At 35.0% G+C, this 26,310-nt stretch overlaps 1 protein-coding gene across 6 annotated transcripts in view; it reads right to left on the reverse strand.

Moving 5' to 3' along the window:
• LOC128993476 (ecdysone-induced protein 74EF) overlaps positions 1-26,310 on the reverse strand; it is a 372,841-nt gene that overhangs the window by 30,757 nt on the left and 315,774 nt on the right. For 5 of the 6 annotated variants that reach the window (XM_054417391.1, XM_054417393.1, XM_054417396.1 and 2 more), the window contains one exon: positions 13,407-13,442. The exons of the other annotated variant lie outside the window; for it this stretch is intronic. In XM_054417391.1, the coding sequence (XP_054273366.1) occupies positions 13,407-13,442 (36 nt within the window). The remainder of the gene's footprint in view (positions 1-13,406; positions 13,443-26,310) is intronic. 6 annotated transcript variants of the gene reach the window in all.

Genomic DNA, 26,310 nt, shown 5'->3' on the forward strand with positions numbered 1-26,310 from the left:
TGTTACCAAAATTTACCTCTTTCTGAAAACATGATAAAAATGGGGACAAAAATACACATCTTCGTCTTTGTAAATTTGTCTCTTCAACAAATCACAGAATTACACAGTTTTTGTTATTCATAAATTATCACGTTATGTGTCATTTTACTAAATTGCACTCTGTTGAAAAATTATGGTCCTCTAAAAAAACCCATATTGTCTGACGTACAAACATTTTCTTTCACTTCTTTTTTCTTTCATTTTTCATGTTCTTTCATTTTCTTTCAGACATTAATCACAATTTTTGTCACCGTTCCACCAGAGTAACCGTTCCCTTTGCAACCGTGACGCCGGAGTCACCGGTCACAGCTCCAGGTTGTACCTATGTTCTGGAACGGATCGCTTGCCTCAGGTGTTGGGAACATGACGCAAAACCACGGAGATACACCACTTGTGAAACACTTTGCGACACAACACCTCCACCGTCTACCGTGACGTCGCTGTGACGCTAGTGACGCTAACGTGACGCTAATGTGACGGTAGTACTGACTAGGGTGATCACTGATCAGTACGGCTGATAACCAGAACGGCACATGCGGTATCAAAATTTTGAGACCAATTTTAGAACGGAATGATTAGCAATATTTGAATAGTGAAATGTAGATTATTAATCTGAACATTGTGATTGTATCCGACGATGCAACAATCAAACAGCTGGTTTTAATCTCACCATAATTTACCTAAATTTGTTTTAAGACAAGTATACTGAAAAATCCATTCCAAGAGAAATTGGTTAAGAAATTCTACTAGGTTAACTTGAATACACGTTCCATTCGTTTAATTCTGTTTCAAGAGACCAACACATTATCTTGAAGGCCGCGAAAAAAACTATAAAAGTTATTCGAAGGTACATAGTACATTTTTTACGATAGACCTACCACTCTTAAAACATTGAGATAAACAAATTAGGTAGTTCATACTGAAGTGTTATGGCAGCACAGTTTATTTAATCTAAATTGGTTATATTTTCTATTTGCTGTAATACGAGACGAAATAAAACGTCTGGGGTTGGTTATGGCAATGCGGATTGTCCTATAATTAAATATGTTTCGATTTCTATATGTTAAATTTTACGAGTTTTTAACATCAGATATGTATACATCACTCTAAGAAGTGGGCTGGCACTAAACTTTCCTTCAGGTTAGGTTAGGTTAGGTTAGGTCAGGTCGGTTTGTGTTAGGTTAGTTTATCACCTTCATTTTCATGGGGCAAATTTTAATAGTATACTCGTCTTGAAAACACCCATTCCTTATTACACTTCACCAAAATATTGAATCCGCCAGAAAAATTTCAATACAAAACCTACCCTACAACCCCACATTTCTTATCACCAATAAATCTCATTCACAGTCAGCTGTTATCTCTTATCAGTTATCGATAGCCGAGGGCGATCGCCGATGTCCGGTCCACTTCACTTCCGGTGACCGACTTTCCGTTCCTTGACTTGTCGGAGAAACCTCACCACTCTCATCCGAAAGTTCCCTAGCCTCGGGTCCTGCTTCCGCGGACGCGACTTTCCACGCGGGTCCCCGGGGCATTGACGGAAGTGGCTTCTATACACTCCGGAAACCCGGAGATTGTTTGGGTTCTAGAGGTTCGGAGTGTAAAATAGTTGTATAGTTGTATAAAAGTTGGCTCTTCAATCTAATGGTCTTTTGGGAAACATCGCAAAGAGGATTGGTTCTGCTTCTACTGTTAATCTTGTAAATGTTTGGAGTTAAGATAGGAAATCGGTTGGGTTCTAAAGGCGATAATTCAATAGATCTCTATTTCAGATGATTCACATAGTAAATATATATGTTAGATACAGGGCATTTATAAAATTTCTGCATAAATCTATACTGAGAGGGATTCGATTAAGGAACCCTCTAGGCATATTTCAGCTAGGAAAGAATTACACTTGACCATTCAATCTAGCTTAAACTCTCCGAATACCTCTAACAATGTGAATAATGAGAACAAAATTGTTAGAATAGCAAACAGGTATATGACGGAATGTGTGACCATTTAAAATATTACATGGCTGGTTTCCTCTTCTCATTGTATGTATTCCAGGAAAATCTATTTCATTTTCAACCTCTTCTCATTGTATTCCAGGAAAATGTATTTCATTTTTAAAGCAAACTCTTTACCACAAAAGAATGGTCATTGGTTGGCATGTATGGATCTCAGTTACCATCAGTGAGATATACATGCATAAGTCACAAATCACCGTCTGTTAGAAATGTCTGTATAGTTTTGGTAAAACTGCCCTAACGTCGCAAAACCAACAAGACTTCTAACATCAAAAGAACTCTTGACACTTAACATGTACAGGTCTCAACGGTGTGATTGCCAAGTTAACCATAGTACTGTAGATGTATGTTGGCTGAAGACATTGGTGGCACCAAGTCACAACAACCCGACTATAGTGGTGCACTGGTGCAGGCGTCGAGACGAATACCCTAACATGTAACGCGGTACAGGGGCATGGTTAGGATGTAAATCAATGCGTTGGGGTGGTAGATGGTAGGGTTTGGTGGCGTCGCTGGTTGCCTAGCAACGTACACGCGGCGCTCAGGAACGTGGACAACCTGGTGTGCATTGATCTTCCCTTAAATAGATTCACCTACCCTCCCCCCCTGGTGCAGTCTACTTGTTGCACGTGGTCACACAGACGCACAGACACAACCGAGGTCAGGGTAAAATAATTATCTCCAGATAACGTTGCCGTACAGGTACAAATGATGGTTTTTATTGGTTATGTAGAAATGCAGCGTTGTTCTAATCGGTCCATAAGGAAAATATAAGTAAGAGTGTATGTTTAATTGGTGCTATTGTGTACTATTTAGTTAACCTAGAATTTTTCATTATTTAGTTACTTTTTCAAAATGTGTTTTTGTTTGTGAATCTCTTTATTTACTAAATGGATGGACAATCCCCACGTTTGAAATTTCAATGCATATTTCATAGGCTAACTTATACAAATGTAAAAGAAAAATTGAAAGGTGCATTTAGATGGTGGTCGGTGGTACAACACATTAGTACAGTAGTACGTTTGTATATGTTTTTACACGATTACAAACCACTGATTTTCGAACATTCGCAATATTTCTCACCCACAACTTCGTCCAGAAACCAAACATTTTGCATCAAAGCACTTGAAAACGCTTACAACTTAGTAGGATATCAAAACCGGCTGAGCCGACCATCATAAAATTTAACCGTGTATCAAAGGAAAGTGAGGTTAAAACAGGTGTTATTACTCGGAGGTCTTTTTAGGTCGATCTCTACAAGTGTTCGTCTCCGGGCTTTCACCGAGCCTATGCAAGTGTCTGGCGTTGTTCCGACAAACGTAACTCCGAAAATATGTCGGAGTGTGTAAACTATTCCTTAGTGGAACCTAAGTTTCAATCTACTGTTTCTCAGGATCAGATAAAAACTGGGGATTTCTACATGAAAGTTATTGGGAAATTGTTAATCTTTAGATGGAGGATGGTGCATAGTGATGGTGTTGAAAGACAATCTAATTGTTTTACTAGTCACTTACGCATACAATTTCTATCGAACCCCTCCCTCGTCAGTTTTTGTCCCTTCACACCCCATAGCATCCGTCCTTGACAATGGCTTTGAAATAGATCACCCAATGCTTGTCCTTGGCCTTGGCTGGACAGTTTTGTCAACCGCCGACAACCTTGTCGATCAGAGTCTTCGGGGAAAACAAAGTAAATGAAAGGGAAGTTTAAATCCATAGCGCCAGTGGAACATAACGGTTTAGTGACCTTGCCTGGAGTTGTGATGGAATTTGAGTTATTTTAAGTTAACCAAACTTAATGCTGATTACCGAATCGCTGTATTCAACACTAAGTTAAAATACTTCAACTGTAGACGCAGGAGGCGGAAGCGTTGTGTAACATCGATATTGTCGTTGACGACCTTCGTTGTGTCCGACAATTACCCGCCAAAATTATCCAAACCGTCTAATTGGCGGGAAGGCAGTTGACTGTGAATGAATATCAATACTGTGACTGTAGTTGATAGTTAACACTTTAACCCGGTAGTGAGCAGTGTGCGGTTCTAATCTTTCAAGTTAGATTACGAGTCAATGACCGTAAGCTGTTTATCAATCCTGCAAGGTCGTTGTGTGTCGTAGAGAGTAATTAATTAGTTGGCAACTACACAACGAAAAGCTAAACAACAAATAAACCTAACAGAAAAATGTGCGATCTTGAACTACACATTAATTAGATGCATTTTTCATAAGCCAGCAATTATGGAGTCGTTCATAGAAAATGTTTGATTCCACGGCCAAGGCAGACGGTATGATTTTTCAAACGTTTCGAAAAATAGTTTCAAGCTTTTTCATAAGAACTCTCTCCAAGACGTTTCCAAACTTGGGACCTCACCTACCTAAATCTATCAAATACGAAGAGTCTCACAACAGCTTTCACACACCCATCAGCACACTTGACCTACAAAAACGTGAATCTGCAAAGGCTGGAACAATCCGAATCAGCTTCCGCCCAGAAGAGTTTCCTCAACGAACAAAACCCTCTCGAACTAGGAAGACAGCGGAGGCGGGCCAAGGGCACAGGTGGGATTAGCACTTGCAAAAAACCACCCCTTCCAGCAACCCCTTTGGAGTAAAAAAGCACAAAGGATTCGCCCCGAGATGTGATCGTTGGCAAAAACCGAAAACCCCCGACTACCTGACTGACCCATATTCTGTCTTCTCACGTCCCTCCCCCCCCCCCCTCCAGCAACCCCCGGTGCACTTCCTGTTTTTGTCTGAGGAATCTTCGGCGATCACAATGGTCAAGGCGTGCTTTCTCCCGCTTGACACCCGCAGTAAATCAAGGACACGGTAGTCCACGTTGTATATCATCAGTCTTTTATGCCCCAGTTTTCTAAGATTCCTCGAAGGGCAGGAAGAAGCGCTTCTAAATGCGTTTCACTTTTGTGAGATTTGTCGGTAGTAAATGTAGAAAATTGGGGCTGTTTTGAATATTTACGACGTTTTTTTTTTAAGTTGACTACATTTTGTGTTCTGTTGACGCAATTCTAAAGATGGATTCTGCGGAAAGAATTGGTTCTCGAAGGGAGGGATTGCAAATAAATTAGCATGAACTGTCCCAAGGCCCAAGGCGGTAATTTAAATCTACCTACTTCAGTACCTAACAACTTTATACCTGTAGTGGTGGTTACAGGCTTATACAAGGTAGTACTACAGATTCAACTTTCGCCTATTTACTATAAAATCTGAATTAAGTAACATAGCATAACTAATTATAAATTTTAAATCCATTTGAATATTTAAATTAGACAATGACTACTCTATCTGATATTGTACCTCCGATGGGCAAAAATAGTCTAAGACTCGGAGATTTTGTGGATATATCATGAATAAGATTAGGCTCTTGTTACTGACATTTTTTTGTATAAAGAATTTTCTCCACAATATAAATGACAGGAAACTTGGTTAGAATATTAATAACTGACAAAACATTAGTATTTTCTTCTATCCTAAACACGAGTTAGCAAATTTAACAAGACTACACAGACATCTGTTTGTAAAAAGCATATCAAACCTTTCATTGTCTACAATATAATAAAAAAACTATTCCAAAAAACGTTAAAGAACTCTTCCAATTACAAACGAGTATACATAATCAATGACACAACACAATAGAATAGTTCTCAATCAAGAACGCGAACACATTGTAAGCAAACCACGAACCTATACCACGTTTTCAACATTGTCATGCAAAGGTAATCAGCTGTTTGCAACAATGTGCTACAAACAGCTGTTATCACCACGCGCCGCCATCCTATCAGTTATGCGACGACCTTGGCACACGCGCTTTTCCGGGTGGAAAACAGGAAGCTGGGAAAATACAGGTGTATATCCTGTTTTCGCAACGTTCCCCACGTGTTGAGCTGGCCAGTGGCCAACGTCTGGCCAGATATAGAGTCAGGTCAGGGGAGTGGTAAGCGTTTACCTAAGACAACTAAAACGCAATACTGTTGTACATACTAAAACTACTCTCTCGAATCCTAGCGAAATTCTGTTTTGACAACTCAAGCACTTAATAAACTAAGCATGATGTATCAGAACGCATTTACCTAGCGCATAACATGTTAAACACAGCGAGCCGTAACAAATTAAATAAAATTTAAAATAATACAACTACAACCATATTAAAAATTGTGTACAGTATGAAATTAGAATTCGAGCTAAATTCTAGTTCAACTAGGAAATAGCAGACTGGCCAGATAGAGCAGAAAATTAAATATATTTACAAGTGTATCGAATTCAATTATAATCTAAGTTTATAAGGTTTTCTATCTACTCGGAACGGCCTTATAAGTATATAAGGTAACCTTATAGTAGTATTGGTTCGCCATTATTTCTATTTCGAGATTCTTTATAGGCCCTATAGGTTATTCATATAGCCTATAGGTTAACATTCACCTAAGTAATATTTTCGGCCAGTTCTAAACCCCAAAACTAAAATCCCTTAAATCATCCCATTATTTAATGGAACACGTTTTGGAAGAATGCGTTTCGCGCTGAATCCTATTAAAACACAAACAATTCCAAAATCAGTCAACACCTTGAGGAATTTCAATATTAAAAACTTAAAGATTCGGCTATATGGAATATGGATGGAATTTAGTATTCACTAAAACAATAAACAAAATATAAAACCCAATTTTAGGACAATATAATAAGCTTTCATTGTTTTAAAATACAGTACTTCCATACTGGATTGGTCTTTCTTAAAAATCAGTTATACAGTATTTGTTAATTAAATATGTTTTTAATTCTTAATTCCCCTACCTTATTTTTTTTATAAATCAATGTAACACAAACAGTCCAGCGTAAGCTACGTATCTATAAGTAAGCTACAACATTTTTTATACAACCAATTAATAATATTCTATTCAATTGCAAAACCCATAAAACAATAATACGTGATTTGTTCCCTACGACAAACAATTAATCGACAACACAATAATAATCACTTTGAATGTTTTAATGTGTATTTGAGGAAAGACGTTGGAAAACGCATAATGCCTAACTTTATTATAGAAATCATTAAATTATGATAATATTCTATTCAATTGTACAACCGACAAAACATTAATAATGTGTTTTTTTCTCTAAGACAAACAGTTAAATCTACTACACAAAAATAATCACTTTTGTATGTTTGTACTGTATTTTTGAGGAAAGACGTTGGACAACGCATAATGCCTCACTTTATTATAGAAACCATTAAAATATGATATTACAATCATTAAACTGAATTAATAGATGCAATTAGTTATAATTACATCTATTAATGCAAACACATTATGATTTAACCTTAATTTCCCAAACAGTTAGTTTTATTGACATTTTATTGCCTTTTAGATCGTAAACATTGTTTTTTGATAAACAACGCATTCATCTTCAATTATTTGATATGCAAACTGTTAAAAATACCACACAATCTTAAGAAGTTACTTATTGTTTTTGTAAAATGCAAACAAAACCACCGGACGCCGTTGCACAGCCATGTTTGATAGTCCAATTTTCATGGAGGATTCGACCAATAGCGGCGCGCCGAAACTAGAACAACTAGTTCAACTGGTTTGTATTGTATTGTCTTTCGTTCTTTACAACTAAAAACCAAAAGTAGCGGCGTCTATTTCAATAGGCACCACTTTATTGTGCTATGTTTAATTGTGATTTGTTAATTGTTTTAAGTTATATTTCCTATTGAAAACAGAGTGCAGCGGTAGGAATATGATATAATAATAAACATTAAAAATGTATCGCTAATCGAATCATATATTTTTAGACTATACAATTTCCCTGCGATCTAACAGAATTTTGCAGTTTGAATTTATTAATTAAACACATTTTTGTCGTTTTGAGATCATTTTGTCATGGGAAGATTTGGCGCAAATTACAAAGTACCAGTCAAATAGACCTAACTTACGATATTAATATGCCATTGATATGTAATGAAAATATAATCTAGGCTATAATATTTAGTTGTACTTTCGTATTATTTCTATATTTACAGTATTAGGTTACATTTATGTCATATGGCAATTTGCATTTATTTAATGAAAATCTACGCTACAGTATAACTTAATAAACTTGTTTATAAAATAAAACCTTGTCAGTCCGAACAAAATTCTGCAGAAACAAGTAAGTTAACATATTGAGAATAAATTTAATATTTATAAAATCGAAAATCTATTTAATTTTAGTTGTACATATTGAGTCTCGCCCAGCATATAGGTAAACATATAGTAACAAATCGCATTTTTTGACACTATTCACTCTTTTTAGGGGAAGTTTTGTCGGGTAACAATAACAGAAGTGTAATCAAATCCCACATGCTAAGCCCCCCCCCCCCCGTCTTAGTTATTCGTTGTATTTACCTTATCCATTGCGATTGTGTTGTTCACTTTGCATAAATTGTGTCGAATACACGCAACTTAATACATATAACGGTTGTTTGATTTGTTAATATTTTATTTACCATTAATATAGGGAAATCGACCATTCTAACCTATCATTATGTTAACTACACTCTGCACGTGATTTTTTATTTTATAATGCACCACAAATACACACTCTAGTGTTATAGTGATATTATACCGGCACTTGATATTTTTTATTTCACAAACAACCAAGAGATGAGATTTCCGGGGAATAAGTGAGTGTTTTCCTGGTACGCCCCCCTCCTCCCGCCGCACTACACTTTAGTCTACACCTTGTATTGATTACCTTTGTAAATTACTACACATACGGTTTTAGTGTTTGCGTTAAAATTTTAGAATAAATGATTATTTTTTGTGATTTTTTTGTTTATTCGCAAAACATTTGCTATGTCCTAACACAAACATTTAGATACTGTTTAGTATTTGTTTATTTAACTGTAAAATCTTTAATGCTAAACTTACTGATTTTTCAACATCATTTTAAAAATGTAAATAAAATTTAATTAATATTTTATAAAACAATAGTTATTTGTGTTAAATTGGCTACACCACGCATCCAACTGTCTTCGAGAAGAATGCTGAATTTAAATATTTTGTTCAAATATTAAAAAATATTTTTGATCTGCATATTTAGCTATATTTTTCCGGCCTTGTGTTAACTGTAATTAATCATTGTCATGTCCATCCTAAACGTGTCTAAACCAAAATGATAATTTAAATATTTTAAGTTTTTTTTTTCTTTTAAATTTACAAACAATTACTAGTTTCCTTGATGTGATTTTATTAAGATTCGCGTATACATTTACTGCACCGAATCCCTACTGTTTTGAAAGGACATTTGAATTTCAAACACAATAAAACAATTAAACTCACAATATCTCTTCATAAGCGACTTCTTGTAAGCTTTACAGTTGGGGTCCCCGCTGCCATTGCCGTGGTCAGAGTCCTCGGAATCGTCTGTACAATACTCCATCTTCAGCCTGGAGGCTACACTAAGATCCAAAGGGGCTTCCACTTCCATGACGATGTCACTGATACACTCGCGTCGCGTCTACACCTAGACGTAGTTCGGCACAGTGGTGTACGGCATAGCGTCTAACGCCCGACTGTCGCGGCGCGCTCGCTGCTCCACTGACTCACTGCTACCTCGGCCAACTCCGGCGCCGCTCGGCCAACATCGCCACTTGCACTGAAAAGTGAAATTCGGGGACCATCCCGGATATTTATGAGTGCATTGTGCGAATGCGTTTGTGTAATAGGAGAGTGAAAAAGTAAATAGTGGACATTAAAATAACAATTCAATACAACGAATAAATCGGACTCGGCGGTTTAAGATCGTGTGTTGATGGAGTTATTTCTTCCTTAATAATTGTTGATTCCTTTTTCCTAATTTGGTAATTGTTAGTTATTGTATTTACGGCAAAATAAACATTTTTATTAAAAAATATGACATTATTGGATGTTAATCAGTGCCTTAGATACTCCGTCATAGTTACAGAGAACTACAATAACAAAATTGACGATTTTTATTCAAATAAAAATGTATTAAAAAACTTATCAAGTAAGAAATGTAAATACTTCTTTAGGATAGAAACATCAAGTGGTTATATAGCACATAATTGAAACAGCGCATTCTTAAAAAAATCGGAACGAAAACAAAATAAAACCGTAAAAGAATAACTTCTTTATTGGTAATATTATTTTATCATAACGAAGCTTATCTACATACATTTATCGTATTAAAGTGGTATTGTTATTATAGTGTTATTACAGTAGGCTATTTTATTATACTTCTAAACATTTTTGTTATACTGTAGTTTATATTATAAATCACGATATTGAAAATATTACAGCTGTTTTGCACCAAGTACGGTTGTTCAGGTATTGAAATCCGTCTTCAGGTGGAAAAACTACCTAAATAGCAATACAATTAAGCAATAAAGTCCGGTAAGAAAGTTTGTTTTTAGAATTTTTTAATTGAATTGAATTTGCTATTTTTATTTTCGTTTAAAATACCTTGTTACAAAGATATTGAATTATAATTAATATATATATTATGTAGTCTACATTTAAATACTGTTGTGCTATAATGAGGTTCTGGATATTGTATAGGCCTACTCATGATAAATAGATTTAACTGTTGAATAATTCATTTTTAGAGATTTAACTAAAAAGAACTAATTGATTCGTATCTTTAATTTATTATTGCATTTCTTATAACTAATACAAAGTTCATCGGTGTTATGATGCTTATTATAGTAAATACATAATTGCTTTATGATTCTCTTGTTCATATTAATGATTACTTTATATATAGATTAACAAAAGTACCATCTAAAAAATATTTGTTTCTAAATCATACAATACGGGTTTTTTTGTTACATTTGGTTATTTATTAAGTTTAGTCAATATGATAATTTTGTAAAAAAATTGATTTCATTCATGTGTATTATCTTTAAAATGTATATATTATTTTATGTATAATATATTCGTTTTAGTACTGTATGTCGTTTTAACGTTTTTCTAAAAAATATATATTTCGTTTGAATTTATATAAACATGCAATTATATTGCAGAATATGTAGTTATATTTTACAAAAAACAGGAAATAATATAATTTTAATAGACATTCATTAACTTACGACAACATTTCGCGAAAATCTTGATCCGTTCTTGTTCATATACTCTGCGTTTATTTTTCGGCCATTTTCTTTTTTATGTTCAATTTGGAACCATATTCAATATCAACCTTGCTATTTATTGATCCTGGTCGTAAGGAACATTGGCTAATTACAGTATTGCCAACTCAACGCATGATTAAATATTATAACCAACACTACAAGGTCCAGGAAAGAGTTGGTACTCCTGTTTTCCGGTTCAGCCAGATTATTATGTTAATTGTTACATATTTTTTATACCAATAAAATGAGTGCTTTGTTTGCTGTCTTCAGTCTTACCAATTGAATTTCAATGTACTGTTTTACTAATAATTAGTAAAACAGTACATTGAAATTCAATTGGTAAGACCGAAGACAGCAAACAAATGAATATGCACAATTATTGTGCATTTTTTGTATTTTATTCAATTTGTACAGGTGTCGATTCGGTAATGCATTTTTTTACAGCTATCTAATAGAAAAATTCGTAAGCCTCAGTTTTTATTTGTCAACTAACTAATGTATATTGGATATAGTTTATTTACCCATTTTCATTTACAATATTTAAATATTGCAATATTAATTTACAATATTAAATAATACAATGATTTTAATGATTAACATTGGTACGTAATTTATATTACCGTTTGTTGAAGAGGACATTCATAAAAATACAGTACTATGAAAAACTACTTGAGAAGTTTGTATGAATACGAAAAACGAAGTTACACCAAACCAAAGGCTTTTTGTTTTTGCGTGACAAAACTGGGTTTAGCCATTACTTAACCATTAAATACTTTTCTTATTTGTTTAAGCTTGATATAATCTTAAAACTTTTAGAATAATTTATGTTTACTAGGTGGCTATTAACTAATTGGTAGTCGGTTCAGCATTTTAAATACAGTTAAGTGTACGTTGAAGTTTTGAGATTCAATAATTACTGAAAGGTTCCAAAATATATTTATTTAATAGAACAGTTTTGTGTTTAAATAAATATACAGTACTGTTTACAAGTGTATTTACAGTTAAAGTTATGATTTTAACATTCCTAATTGGTCCAAAGTTACATATAAAGTTCGTAGTATTCTTGATTAGTTAATTTCTGTATAAACCATATTGTATAAACAATTCTCTATAAACTATAATAAGGACACAAATGTTGTATAGAATAACAAAATTAAAGTTTATAATATTGGTTATGGTTAAATCTGAAACATAACAATAGAGTACTATATGTAAAAAAGTAAGAAATATCAAAATTTTCATCAGACTATTGCAAACACATAGTTTTCTATACTATGACGCAACCTTCACAGGAATGGAGAGTTTTGTTATAATTTATGTAAACACGGAACACCAATGTTTAATAAATGATAGTAAAATTTAGCCGTTCACATTACGATGAAAAATATCACGATGGCAAGTCAAAAAGTACCCCCGCCACAGCAAACCTGCAGACTAAGCGACTTTCCATTTGCCTGGTCGGATTTTCAATTTTCACTAAATATGTATCCTTTAAAATGTCAGATTTATATGTCAGAGGCTGCTAGAGGGGAAGCAATAATGCCTTTTTATTGAAATGTTAATAGCTTAGTATAAAAAAGTTAAATTCTCCAAATGTGATAAAATATATATCAATAAACAAGCAAACTACAACTGTTTAATTATTCTCCATTAGAATAAAGTAGGAAATGTAAATCTGCGGATTTTGGAAATACTGTATTTCCGTAATCTTTTCGTTAAGCGCGTAACAGCGCTTCAATTTACTAAATTGTTTTTTTTTTTTAGCTATAGAAATTTGTTAGGAAAGATATTGCGAGATTCTATGTTTTGAGCGTCAAAGCGGAAAACTTTCCGTACAAAATGTTCACCCCATAAACCCCATCGATTTACAGTCCCCAAAGTCCGATTATGCTGGTTCGCGAAATCGTTTGAATAAAGCTTGTAATAAGCTTTTTATCACCAAACCACTCAGATGATAATTATATTTTTCAGGGTGGTTGGATAGATATCGTCATAGAAAAGAGTGTGGGTATCTGGTGGTTAAAGCGTGGGATTTCTGGACCGGCGATGCGTGTTCAAATCCCTCCAAACACCAATGACTAAGCTACAATGTCGTAAAAACGAACTCGAAGACTAAAAGTACTGTATAACCGAATAAATCTCAAAAACTACACATAACCATAGACAAACATATTTTAGTTTAAGTTAATGTTATTTAAGGCCTACCTTGCCCAGGGACTGGGGGCCGAGCGTTCAACACACCTGCAACATCACATACACACTGATTACAGCCTAACATTTACAACCTAAAGCTATCAAATCACAATACAAACATTATGTTACTTTCAACTTGACGAATTATTGTCCACAGTGAGTAACCCTTTTAATAGTGTTTATGTTGATTGTAATATCATTGTTATACTTTAAAAGGGTTGGATAATAAATGTGGACAATTGGTTTTCTAAAAAGTAGTTAAGGGTAGAAACAAGGGGGTGAAAACTAACATTTAACTGCCGCTCCATCATCACAACGGCTTGTCCAAAGTAGATTGCCAGCAAGAAATATAGTTTATGACACATTACCAGTCCTAAACAAACAAACAGCAACCACGAATAAGTCTTCGGATGAGAACTGAACACTTATAACGAATTGAAATTTAATGAACAATTTCCCAAACACCGTACTGAGAGTTTCCTTGTACGCCCAATGCATTCATACACACGTTAGAGTTTAATTACACATTAATTGTGCTCGAATTATAATCAAAATTTTTTTTAATATTTTAAAAACTTAAACTATTGCAGCGAGTTTAATTTAATGTTTCAACATACATTTCACCATAGCTTTAACATTTTTATCATGTCAAAATAATTATTTAAAAGCGTTTTCTCTTGTAAATTTTACTACAAAAATACCTAATGGGCTCGAATTGAAACAAAATGTAACATAGTGTATTATCGAACCTCGCTTTTACAACTAAAGATAAATGGAATTCTGTCATTAAAAAATGCACCACACTCTATTCAGAGTCATTGGTATTTAGGGAATTCAATAATGTCTCATTATGTGCACTCCCTGCTCGAATTCGAGCAGAGCCCACGACGGTGTACTTGGCATACAATGTTCATAGCACAGCAGGTACTAGAGACACAGCCGGATGGCGACTCGCGTACCTTGACATAGTAAATGCACAGTGTTGCAACAGAGAGCTCGCGTCGTGCGGGTGTGGCGTTTCCTACGATCAGCTGATCAGCTACCTGGCAGGTGTAACAACTTAAAACTGTATCGCACAACACTCATTACTTAGAAATAATGTGCAAGACCAGAATGTCCTAAAGAAATCTCTCAGGAAGACACCAAATATTGTTTTAGCACTAGTCTAGAATGTCTCTTCCAAAGGTTCGTACTTATTCGGGGAGCTGTCCGTTAAAATGTAAAATAAATTAAAAAATAAAGACATCGCTCAGTGAGGCATTTCTATAAGTATGCAACGAAATGAAATTTTTTACTGTCGTAAAAACTATTTGCCAGTTCATGACAAAGACAATTGTCAAACAAATCAACAAAAGAACGAATAACAGTATGTATAACGGAGAAGAAGCAATGCCTGATAATATTTCCTTCAAGAAGGAAGAACAAGCATGAGTTTCCTAATCTTAAAGATTAAGCAAAGTAGATGATAAGTGAGTGTAATTGTTATGATAACAAAAAGACAATCCAAACGTTCGGGTTTTTAACTGAACCTAGCTATATCGGTAGATGTCTGAGAATCAGTGAAAAATTAAAACAACTCTATCACATACACAGTTTACTTGCATTCACTTGTAAATATTCCCCACCACGAATCGGCGTCGTCGCTGATGAATTAAATAAGATAAACCCTGGTTTTTGCGAAAAACCACACTATTAAAGTGACGAGCACTTCTCTTGATGACGTCATAGAAGTGCTGAATGGTTGTAGGAGGGTTCGATTGGGTCTTTTACTAACCGAGGTAAATGAATAGAATTTAATATCTCAAGATATAAAGAGCATATATATAGTGCATTTTCCAAATTGTGGGAGATATGTTTTTGTCCGTTCCCAATCTTTAATGCAGAGGTATTTCCCGAACAGCTAGTTACCGAAAGCGACAACTATAAAACCAACAACTCTTTTCGACAAATAAACATACACGAACGAACCAAGAAACTCACACTTAAATATCCAAATGTTTATGGAGGGTTTTCCATTGCTGAAAATTGCCATAACCCACAATTTCCGGAAGTGCTGAGTGGTACCGGAAGTTAACATTGTAGCGAACAGCTGATCTCGAGTTACACAACTCATGAGGCTGCAGTCTACTTCGTTAACTGTGACAATCGGTCAACACACTTGACTGGCAATCACCAATTGGCGACATTGTCTTAAATACTGCAAGTGAACTTTTCCACTGGAATTGTTGACTAACTAAAGAACTTTTCAATAAACAGTCAACACACAGTGCGGAATATGTTGGTTAGGATATTTATGTTTGAACAAATATCAAGATGAAAACGAAGTTTGTTTACGTAAATTCTAAAGTCCGACGACTTCAGTGGTCGGAGGAGCTTACACGGATCCAAAACGTATTCGAAATAGAGAAAATTTTCCATAGAAGTGTATCGAATGTTTAGGGTACTCAATATATTTTTTGTTCATCTTGTACTAAGGAAACAACATACAACCTAACTTAACACTTTCAACAGTGTACTTTATCATCACCTATACAGTACCAATATCCATAAAACATGCACTCGCCCTACTTCCTCAGTTGTTTTGACAAGTTTCCCCTGCTGGAGGAAACTGGAAACTAGTTGCCTGGGAAGGAAAGGCGCAACTGTTGCAGCAGGACGGCCGAGGCACAGTTTTTGTTCAAGGAAACAACCAGTTGCCCTTCAAAGTTCGTTCGCCCTTTCGAATTCGACTGAGAACCAACACATTTCCATACAGGAAAACAACTATTTCTCAACACAAGATTGGGAATCTTCCTTTAAAACTGAGAGGCTCAATTTAGGGGTAAAGATGTATTTTGGATATCGTGGTTGTGGTTGAAGATCTTTGCCTTTTAAAAGAAAAGTTTGTTCAAGAAGGAAACAAGCGTACAACAGATTTTCAACACATGATTCGGAATATTCTTTTGAAATGGCAAAAAATATAAAGAGTGAAAAATATATTTTTTTATACGGTAGAACCATGATAACAAGACTCTCATGGAGATTATAAAATAAGACTTGTTATCAAGGTTGTCTTCTTATCGAGGTTTGCAATAACATGTGATTAGGGGTAAAATAAATTCTAGGGGATTTGAAAATGACACATGTTATCAAGGGTGACTTGTTATCGAGGGTCTTGTTACCGAGGTTCCACTGTACCACCACAGACTAGACCATTGGTCTTAAGGTCTGGACTTAATGGTCTAGTGTCTGTGGTACCACCTAAAAGCTATGAAGAGAAAGAATTAAGAGAGATAACGAAGAAATTCGTATTACATAAGATTTAACAATTTAAGATCCTGCTTTTTTGTTCTTAATGACATAAGGACTTCAGAAACATCACGTCATTATTGTTTGGATCAACAATAACATCTGATGATATAACCAGGTTTATAAGATGCTCAAAAATGTTTGGACTAACCTCGATTGTTTAATCTCAAATTGATGTATTATTCCTTATTCGACGCTTTGATTGATTAAAACGTAAATGTGCTAGTTCAAGAATAGAATATATAGAACAATACGTACCAATGATTCCCTTGTCCAATATTCTGTTCCTACTACGTACACAATTTTCATTTAATAATACCTCGATTTATGTTAAAAACCTAAATGCTATGCTACATAACTGGTGAAATTGCATTTGGTATATTACCATGTCAAACATTTCAATGACAGTCTTTCGATTGTATCAAGGGTTCGAATAGAGTAAGCTGCTTTAAGAAATTCGTTAAAATTAAACAATAGTGAGAATGTGTCGTTAGATAAGTTACAATACTTCAAGGTCAATACCACTTTGTGTTTATTTTTTGACGAGGTCAATACACGCGTATCATCTTATCTGACCTTTTATCTTTTTTTCACGGACATTCTGTAGATGTTAACATAAAAACCTGTTTTGATTGGTCATTGACGCAACTGTTCAAATTATTCTCTTGTCCAACGTTCAGTTATTTTTTTAAACTTTTGCACATTTTTATCTTTTTGTTATTTAATCTGTTTTATTTTTAGCACAGTGTTTAATCAATTACGGGTCAAGATGTACGCATGTCGGTGGTATATTTTGGAGTAGTCTGTATATTGAAGTTGCACAAAAGTGGTATGACGAAATGAGGCAATTCTAGAAGTATATTCTCTTTGGTAAACGTCAATTTCAAGAAATTCACAATCAATGGAGTTGTCTAATTAATTGAGAATGGTTTATGGTATCTTTTTTTCTTGATTGGCAGACAAAAAGCTTCAGGACGGCTGCGCACTCACTCTTTCACGGTGTTATCTCTAGCATGACTGTTGAATAGTGGGATTTGAACCTTATAAATCATGAGAAGAGTTCCACACTACCAGCTGCGTTTATAAATACGTAACATAAGTTTTATTAAGCAAATCTTTCATGCGTATGAATGGAGGACAGTAAATATATGTGATTAAAAACAATCATGGATAAAAATTACACCGGTTCTGCAGATAAATATTGTATTTAAATAACATTTTTAATTAATTCATTCAGTGGTAAAAAATCAAAACTTTGAGTGACAGCCAAGCCAATTTTTAATTGAGAGATGTGGGCATTTAGACAATTAAAACAAATAGCAACGTAGGTGGCGACAGGTTTATATTATCTATTTAAATGTCCGTTATCGCCGTTCATTCATTTCATTGTCCTTGGGTATTTAAATTTATCCGCACTGGAATTCCATAGATACAATATTTATCAGTGCAAATATCCGCTTTGCAGGATAACTGAAAAATTCTTGTTTGGTTCAATTATAATTGTTTTCTGTCTGTGTTTTTGTTACTGTACTTTTAAGTAATTTTTGCGTCGATAACAGCATTTGGATTTTACTAACTAGTATAAACTTCAAAAACATTATACCTACTCTTTAAAATCTTTCCTAATTAATTACGATTTCGCCATTCCCTTATCCGTTGAAATGTTTAAATTGACATTTGAGTTGAGCTTCCGAAAATATGTGTTAACAAGTATTTATTTCTTGCTTAACCTGCTTTAAAACTAATTTATCAGAACTAAACTGTATACGTATAAAATATGTAGTAAAATATGTGTAAAATATTACTTGTTCTCGGGTATTTTACAACGAGTGAAATCGCGCACTGCAACATTTACCTACGATAAAAGGGAATAATTAAGTCGACATTTGCGCACTCGCTATCCAGCACGTTTTTGGCACAGAGCAAAGAATATAACATATTTATTCTTTGCTCTGTGGGTTTTGTTTGGATCCCAGATTGTACAATAGGATGGAGAGTCTTTTTTAAGTATCTAATGATATGATCTAGTTTGGGATTGATCAAAGAGTTTGATTAAATATCTAGTGGTTGTGATGCGAAGCGCAGTGCGTGTTAACTTCCATTACCCCACATATTGTAGCATTCCTCGCTCTTTACCATACTATCAGAGCGGAAATGAGAGTGGAGCATCATGTAAACTGATGATCGAATTCGATCATATGTGTGGTTTCCTCTCGAAATTGTGTTTAGATCCAATACCAATGCAATATTGACTGATGTTATAAATAATAAACATATCAATCTATTTTTATTTTACGAGAATAATATATATTACCATTTTCACACTGAGACCATAAAGATGATAAATAATGCAAGCAATGTATAATGTAAAACGTAGTATACTTAAAGTGTTTTTAAAGATAAATAGTATGAGCCTACAGACCAGAAGGGTTTGAAAACTCTGTTTTCAAAGCTACATAGATAAATATTGATGAACCCAGTTTCAATTATTAGCTCGTTCTGTATTTGCGAATATCAATGTTCATGACAAGTTGAGAGTGTTCACCACACGTAAACGTTCTATATTTTATCAACACACTGTTTGGACTACTATTTCATTCAAATTTGGGAGTTGAAATATGATCAGGTACACCTTTAGACTGTTTTACAGCAATTCCACATTTCCCAATTCCCGTTCCCGCCGTGGACGCGGAGAGGAACAGAGGTTAACCGAGAACGCGGTAAAGGAACTGAGAATTTCAGCAGCGATGACGTCACAGGTTTCATCAGCGCGGCCTTCTGGCTGAGATAGCTGTTATCGCAATATCGCGACCTACTTGATACCGTCGTCGTCCGCCGCCACTGCCATCATGATCACACCTCCGACACTGGGCCATCAATCTAGGTGGCGGTGGCGAAGTGATGCATTGTAGTAAATAGCTCGGGACAAAAATAAACTAGAGAAATAATTTGTATAGTAAAACAATTGATGATTTTCAAACGCTGTATTGGTACATTGTATCTTGAACTTATAAAACTAATTTAGGGTTATTTCTAGAGCAAACATAAAATCAAATTAGATGTCTGCGAATCCCCCGTTGAACAATACTTAATAAAAAATTCAATAGCCTAATTGACTACGTTTACTATTATTATTAACAACGTTTACAGATAAAAATCTGCCATCCTCAAATTACAAAACAGACCAGAAAATAATGTTTATGCCACATAAAAAATGAAAAAATACAATTTTAGGGGATGAACTTTTAAAGGTTTGATTAAAACACTTTTATAAAAATAACAAACAAAAAAATTTACTCTCCATGCTTCCTATAAACGAAAATGATCCATATGAAAATGAATCTAATAAACATCAGTAGTCTGGGCGTAGACTTAAGTTGTTAAAATGTACAGTACTGTATAGGTACGCATATCCTGATGTTCTTTACATCATTGCCGATCAACTAATATGAATAGTTCTCTATCTCATAAGTTATCTTTGAGGTTTAGTGTAATTGATAATTTATTGAAAATAAGACCTAATATGGGGTTTAGGGGTTTGTCATGCTCAGAGTTGAGAAAACACCGAGTTGAGACTATTTCACAATAAACTATGCAACAATGTATATCAGCTGATTGGCAATATCAAGAATACAGTGATCCTAAAATGTGAGCTTGTTTTGTCGTTGAAACAGCGTCCTATGGTACTTGAAATTACGCCCCGTATTTTAACTTAAAAATTCGTATGATTAAAAATATGATTTAAGGATTAATTTGGGAAAACCCCCTCATTTTAAGCTATTAATGAAGTTACTACTTAGTTAAATTAGGTAAGTTTTCCTACATCCATAATAACAATATATTTATCCTAATTAGCTACGGGGAAAACTACTATTTTGTTCATATTGACGTTAATCGTTCTCAAACCACATTCTGATGCTGTACGGGTGATACTAATACTTTATTACTGTCTACGATAAGTGTGTAAACCTTTTCATTATTTACACTTCTTGTGCATTCTAATTTTAAGAACACACTCTGTTGCAGGGGACGACTAACACTAAATATTTAAATTACTATTTATTTACACTAATCTTGTTCTCTAGTTTGCAAATCACGCGAAACGTTCACTTCGCTTCAAATAAGCCAGCCTTGACTAGCGATTAACACTTCCTGTTGTGCGCTCTCTCTTATCACCTCTGTCTGATAGTGATAACGCCGCACACCGCCGCATCGCAGTAACTCAGCTGTTATCTCTTGTTTATGCTGATCGAAGTTTTTTATTCAGCCAGTTTTCCGGTTTGCGTTTGTATTATTGAGCGTTTTGAGAGTGAAAACACTTTACCTTGAGGTTTTTTATTGTTAACATAGGTTTATCGATTGACATTTTATGTTGTCGAGATGATAATTTTTAACACAAAAACAAATTAATAACGTTAATTTGTTTAGTAATTAATGTAAATCGAAACATTAAATAAGTCTGTTTGAAAGTGATCAAAAATGACAAAACATATAAATATTATAAAAAAAATATTGGCCTTTTGTACCTTGAAATTGTAGTATTACATTACATGTAAATTTTAGAGCAAGTTTTTTCTATGCTTCAGTAGCACAAATCAATGTTTCAATAAATAAATATAAATACTGTAAAAAAGCTTCAGTTTGTGTAAATCAAGACTCGATACTGGTGGGAGTAACATATAGTTTGAAAATAGTAAGTTAGATGTTAGCAAGTTAAAATTAAGTGGATTTGATCTAAACTAATTTAAAATGGATAAATTTAAAAGTATTAGTGTGTTTATTTTGATTGGTTTGTGGCGATCATTTATTTGAGCAAGTTTGGTAAAAGCTGATTTAAATTCAATTATTTGAATCCAAGCGAGATTATTTAGTTTAATTGTTTTTACGATTTCATTTATGTTTTGGCCATTTCGAATTAGTTCTCTTGATGAACTATTTTATTCTGCTTTGGTTTTAGTAAATTTTATTCAAGCTTTTAATCTCCAAAGTTAGGCTACGTAATTTATTTTTGAATGAGTTGGAGGTTGTATGACAAAGTTTAACAATTTTACAATAATTTTGAGAATAAGGTAGTATAATCTGAGTGATTTCACCTGGTCGAGTTTAAAAGAGCGTGAGTTTGATTAGGATGAACGATTTAGTTTAGCTAGTTCGATATAAGCAGGTTTTATCCAAGATACATTATTTATTAGTGAGTTCAAGTTGAGTGAGTTTGAGTTTAGTTGAGGCAAGAGGAGACACGCCATTGGTCTAGACTGTAGCAACAACGTCCCTTGCGCCAATCTTCCTGTGAACGTCACAAGCAAAGCTCCCAACAATGATTTGATATGACCAGGGAAACTAATCAGTTTGAGTCCTAATCCGAAAAATCTGACGGTTTTTAGTGGAGGAAGTGTTTTGATTGTGAGTAAATTCACACCTGATATACCAATTTTATTAGGATTTATAAATTGGTCATGCAGCATAAGGTTTTCTCATAGCGTAAGATTTGAACCCACTTCCCCACTACAGAACTTCCACACTCCCACCACTTCACTAGTTGCACCCCTATAGTAACACCAGGGTATATAAACTCCAACCGCTTAGGAAGTTTAACAAATTTAATTGTTCGTTATAAAATTTAGATTAAAATTAGATAGGTAGAGCGAGACTGATGAGGCATTTTTCAGCATGAGGTGGTAAAAAACCTACGAATTACTCCATTTAAGTTTAGGAAAATGAAATGATTTCAGAAAGGCACTTAATGTTTACACATTTTATTTTTGTGTATGTTTCACATTTGTATTGAATTTAATTTCTATTAAGTCGAATTTCCATTTTAGGAAGTAATAAACAAAGGGGTCGATCAGATACAGTTTGCGTTAGAATGTTCTTAAATATTGAATCCATAGTGCAAAAATTTTCAAAATTTCAGAAAGGGATTTAGAGAAAAGTTTTGTAAAGAAGTAATAAAAATCGTGTTGACACACAATTTTTATTTCACAGAAACATTTTCACAGAAAAATGTTTTTTAATAACCGTGAAAGGCCATATTTGAATTTCATTTTTGGTGGAGACATTTATGCTGTTTAAGGCATCATTGCTGACATGCTCCATCAAGATTAGGGAAAATCGACTTCATGAAGTTTTTGTCTGGTTTATGCCTGAAAACGATATTCGATTGCACGTCCCGAGACGTCACGAAAACTAGCTTTTACTAGTGAAAATTTTCAAAATAATCCCTAAAAAAACATGGGGAGTCACTTTATGGATATTCAGCAGAAAAGAGATCTAATATTTTTGCGTTTGTACGACGCTGGGGAAGTGTAGACACAAGTGAGCTGTTAGCTGTAGGTTGTAGTCTGTATGCAGGTCGGAAGTGAAGGGACTGTAGTAGTTGCGGACTTGGACCAACAGTGTGATTTCCTGCGAGTCTCGGCGCGCCTTGACCCAAAATCCCTTGCGTCATGCGCGGTCCTTTCTTGAGACCTTCGACACCACTTGCTGCTCAAGACACTACACCCGCGGAGTGGCGTGAAACTGTCTACTGGATGCAAATGTATCCAGAAGTGTAGTAATGTAAATATATGCCGGTATATTGGATAGTTCCTAACGCAGATATTGTGTAAAAAGTGGAGGAACAGTGTTTCTAAAGCAGCTCTACGATGGAACTACTGAAACGCGATCTTTTTTATTCTAAAATTGGCTTTGCTCTAACATAACCTGGGACTTTTTTTCTATCTCGAGAGCTCATTATTTTAGACTATCCGAGAGATTTTTGGCGATACTGGTAACCGTCTCAGAAAACCGGGCCCTGTATCAATCTTAATCAGTGCATACCGTTACTTTTAGACTTTTAAACTCACTTTTGGTACAAAATATCACAAACATACTTGTTCAAGTTGGTATACATTAATTGGGGGAAAACGCACGCCTAAGACACCATCAGCCAAAGATAAATAAACAATTGACTATGATAAAATTCAATCCTCATCCGTCAGTCGAAAAGGTATAAACTACAGAAAATAGTATAAATATAACTGAATTTCAAAGAGGAAAATATAAGGTTGCAAAAGGAACAAAATCGGCTAATTGGTGATTGCAAAGCGATTGTGGACTGGACGGAAGCTGCAAGGTCTACGGACATCCGCCAATAGACTCCGACAATCGTACATAGACACCGACACAAGTACAAGCTACGCCATGTGCGGTGTGCTTTTACAGACTGTGTAGGTCTGGGATACACAGAAAAACCTATTGGCCATGGTCAAAGTTCCGCCATTACCTGACAGACCAAGATTTGGCAGCTTCACATCACAGAATTTCGTTTTATCCTGTATTTCTACGTCTTTAACTTGTAAACTTCTGAATCCACCCATGCTTGTTGGTCTGAAAGTAGACGGGGTTGGACAGAGGTTTGATCATACAGGTGATTTAGTAAATTTACACGGTTCGGAGGTTCATGTCACCGATAATGATTGTACACACGAACCAAACATTTCCCTACACAAATTCAGCATACCAAAGTGTTTCAAAAATTTATGTTGGAGGGTAACTGTTTCAAGACCTCTTGCCGTACAAACAACATTAATAATGTTAAAAAGTCACAAGCTTTACACGCTATTGTTTTGGTCCACACCGACTCATCAACCACACTCGCTACAACCATCGATATATAAACACAATGTCACATGTTTGTTATATATCGATGGCTACAACTAAACGGGATTGCTGTATTCTTTCTTTAAAATTCTACTATGTGACAGAAATGAATTAATTAAAGAATACTAATAAACCAGCGATCATGATAACAATCAAGTGAAAACTCCCTAATATAAAATTTTCATTTGAACAACCGAATGTTATTCGTCCACGTCCATCGCACATTTTTTTCCTGTGGGGGAAACATCTGTTCAATTACTTTTATTCCCCTAGAAAAATAATAAACGATCCTTCAACACTTAATTCCTAGAGAACAGAGACAGCTGATACAGATTCTCCTCCTGAAAACGTCCTCGACTCCGACCGCATGTCATCCCGCGACAACCACCTCTGTTTCAACCATTTCCCACAACCTTCCCAGGTGGTTGAACCTCCGAGGTTGGGACAGGGAAAGTCACAGTCTGAGCCAACTGGGTTACCAGACTGTAATGGCGATGAAACAGCGACATTATACATTAGAAGCGTCGTTTGCGGCGGCGGAACGGGGTGAAGGATGAACAGTGAAGTAATGTAATGTGGGCGAGAGGGGCGATCTGCGAATCCACCTCAGATGGCACCGCGGCGCTGGCTTTGTAGTGCAGAGTCAGTTGAAGTAGTGGAATCCAGCGTAAATAAGACGACGGAATAAGTATAATCCAGAGTAATTTATGCAATCGAAAAAGTGTACAATCCAAAGTAAAGCTGGCAGTCAAGATATAAGAACCCAGGGTAAATCTGGCAGTCAAGATAGAAGAACCCAGAGTGAATTTGGAAGTGAAGATAGAAAAATTCGGAGTAAATTCAGATAGAAGAACCCAGAGCAAATGTGGGAGTCAAGATATAAGAACCCAGAGTGAATTTGGAAGTGAAGATAGGAGAATTCGGAGTAAATTAAGATAGAAGAACCCAGAGTTAAATCTAGCAGTCAAGATATAAGAACCCGGTAGATTAAGTAGAAACCACCGTAAATCGACTCAAAGAAGATATTATTTTTCACATAAATAGTGTACTTTTTAACAGAGGGGGCTTACAAGTAACCATGGGATTGCATCGTAGCTGGAAGTACTTAATGTATGATCAAGTATGGTATAACAAATTAACAAATTGTTTTATTTCTGCATCTACACAAACTCTTACTACCCTACTGCATGAACTAGTATGACTATTTTTGTATGTGACATCACTCAATCAATCGCAAACGTGGAATTAGTTTGAAGGCTAGAGTCTCAACCATAACTATTCGAGGATCTCAGAGTTTAAAATTAAGTTTTATAATATCTATCAAGTATAGACTTTACACTTATAATGTTTCATTAAGACTAAGATGATGAGGTTTCAAAACGTAAAACTTTCGGAAACTCATGTTCTCAAAGTGGGTTGAATCCTGATATCCAGGCATCGCTGTGGGCTCCCATCAGGATCCAGGATATGTTTTGTATCCTATAAATTATTAGTTGTGTCGTTTTCTTTACTAATTAACACTTCGATAGAATTGTATTTATTCTTATTATGACCGTTCTTATTTTCATCTCTTAACCAGAAACAGTTTACGGAGATAGGAATGGGGGAGGAAAAGATGTATAAACTACTAAAAAAAATTTAAATTGTTTTAATGGTTCTTAAATTATTGATCGTTCTAAGCCCCCAATAACAAGATAGCATACATTTAATGTAAGAGGTTACAGCTTTATTACATAATTCAAACAAAGCACACGAAATTCAAGACACAATCATCTGTACCGCAACTGATCTTCGCCCATTCCGCAAATTGCCCGCAAACATTCAACGATTTGAGGCGCGCATTAGGGTAAAGTGGGCTGAGTTGGCCGATAGTGACAATGCCACAAAACTGGTTAACGCGGGAAACGTGACGTGAAATGAAAGGTCTGGCGAGCGTTGGAGCGGTGGTCGGTATGAATACTCGCCGATTGGGCCCAATGTAGGTGGA

The sequence above is a fragment of the Macrosteles quadrilineatus genome, unplaced genomic scaffold (genome assembly GCF_028750875.1).
Source record: "Macrosteles quadrilineatus isolate MER2022 unplaced genomic scaffold, UCM_ALF_1.0 Scaffold_4__1_contigs__length_99947679, whole genome shotgun sequence".
Classification (NCBI taxonomy): domain Eukaryota; kingdom Metazoa; phylum Arthropoda; class Insecta; order Hemiptera; family Cicadellidae; genus Macrosteles; species Macrosteles quadrilineatus.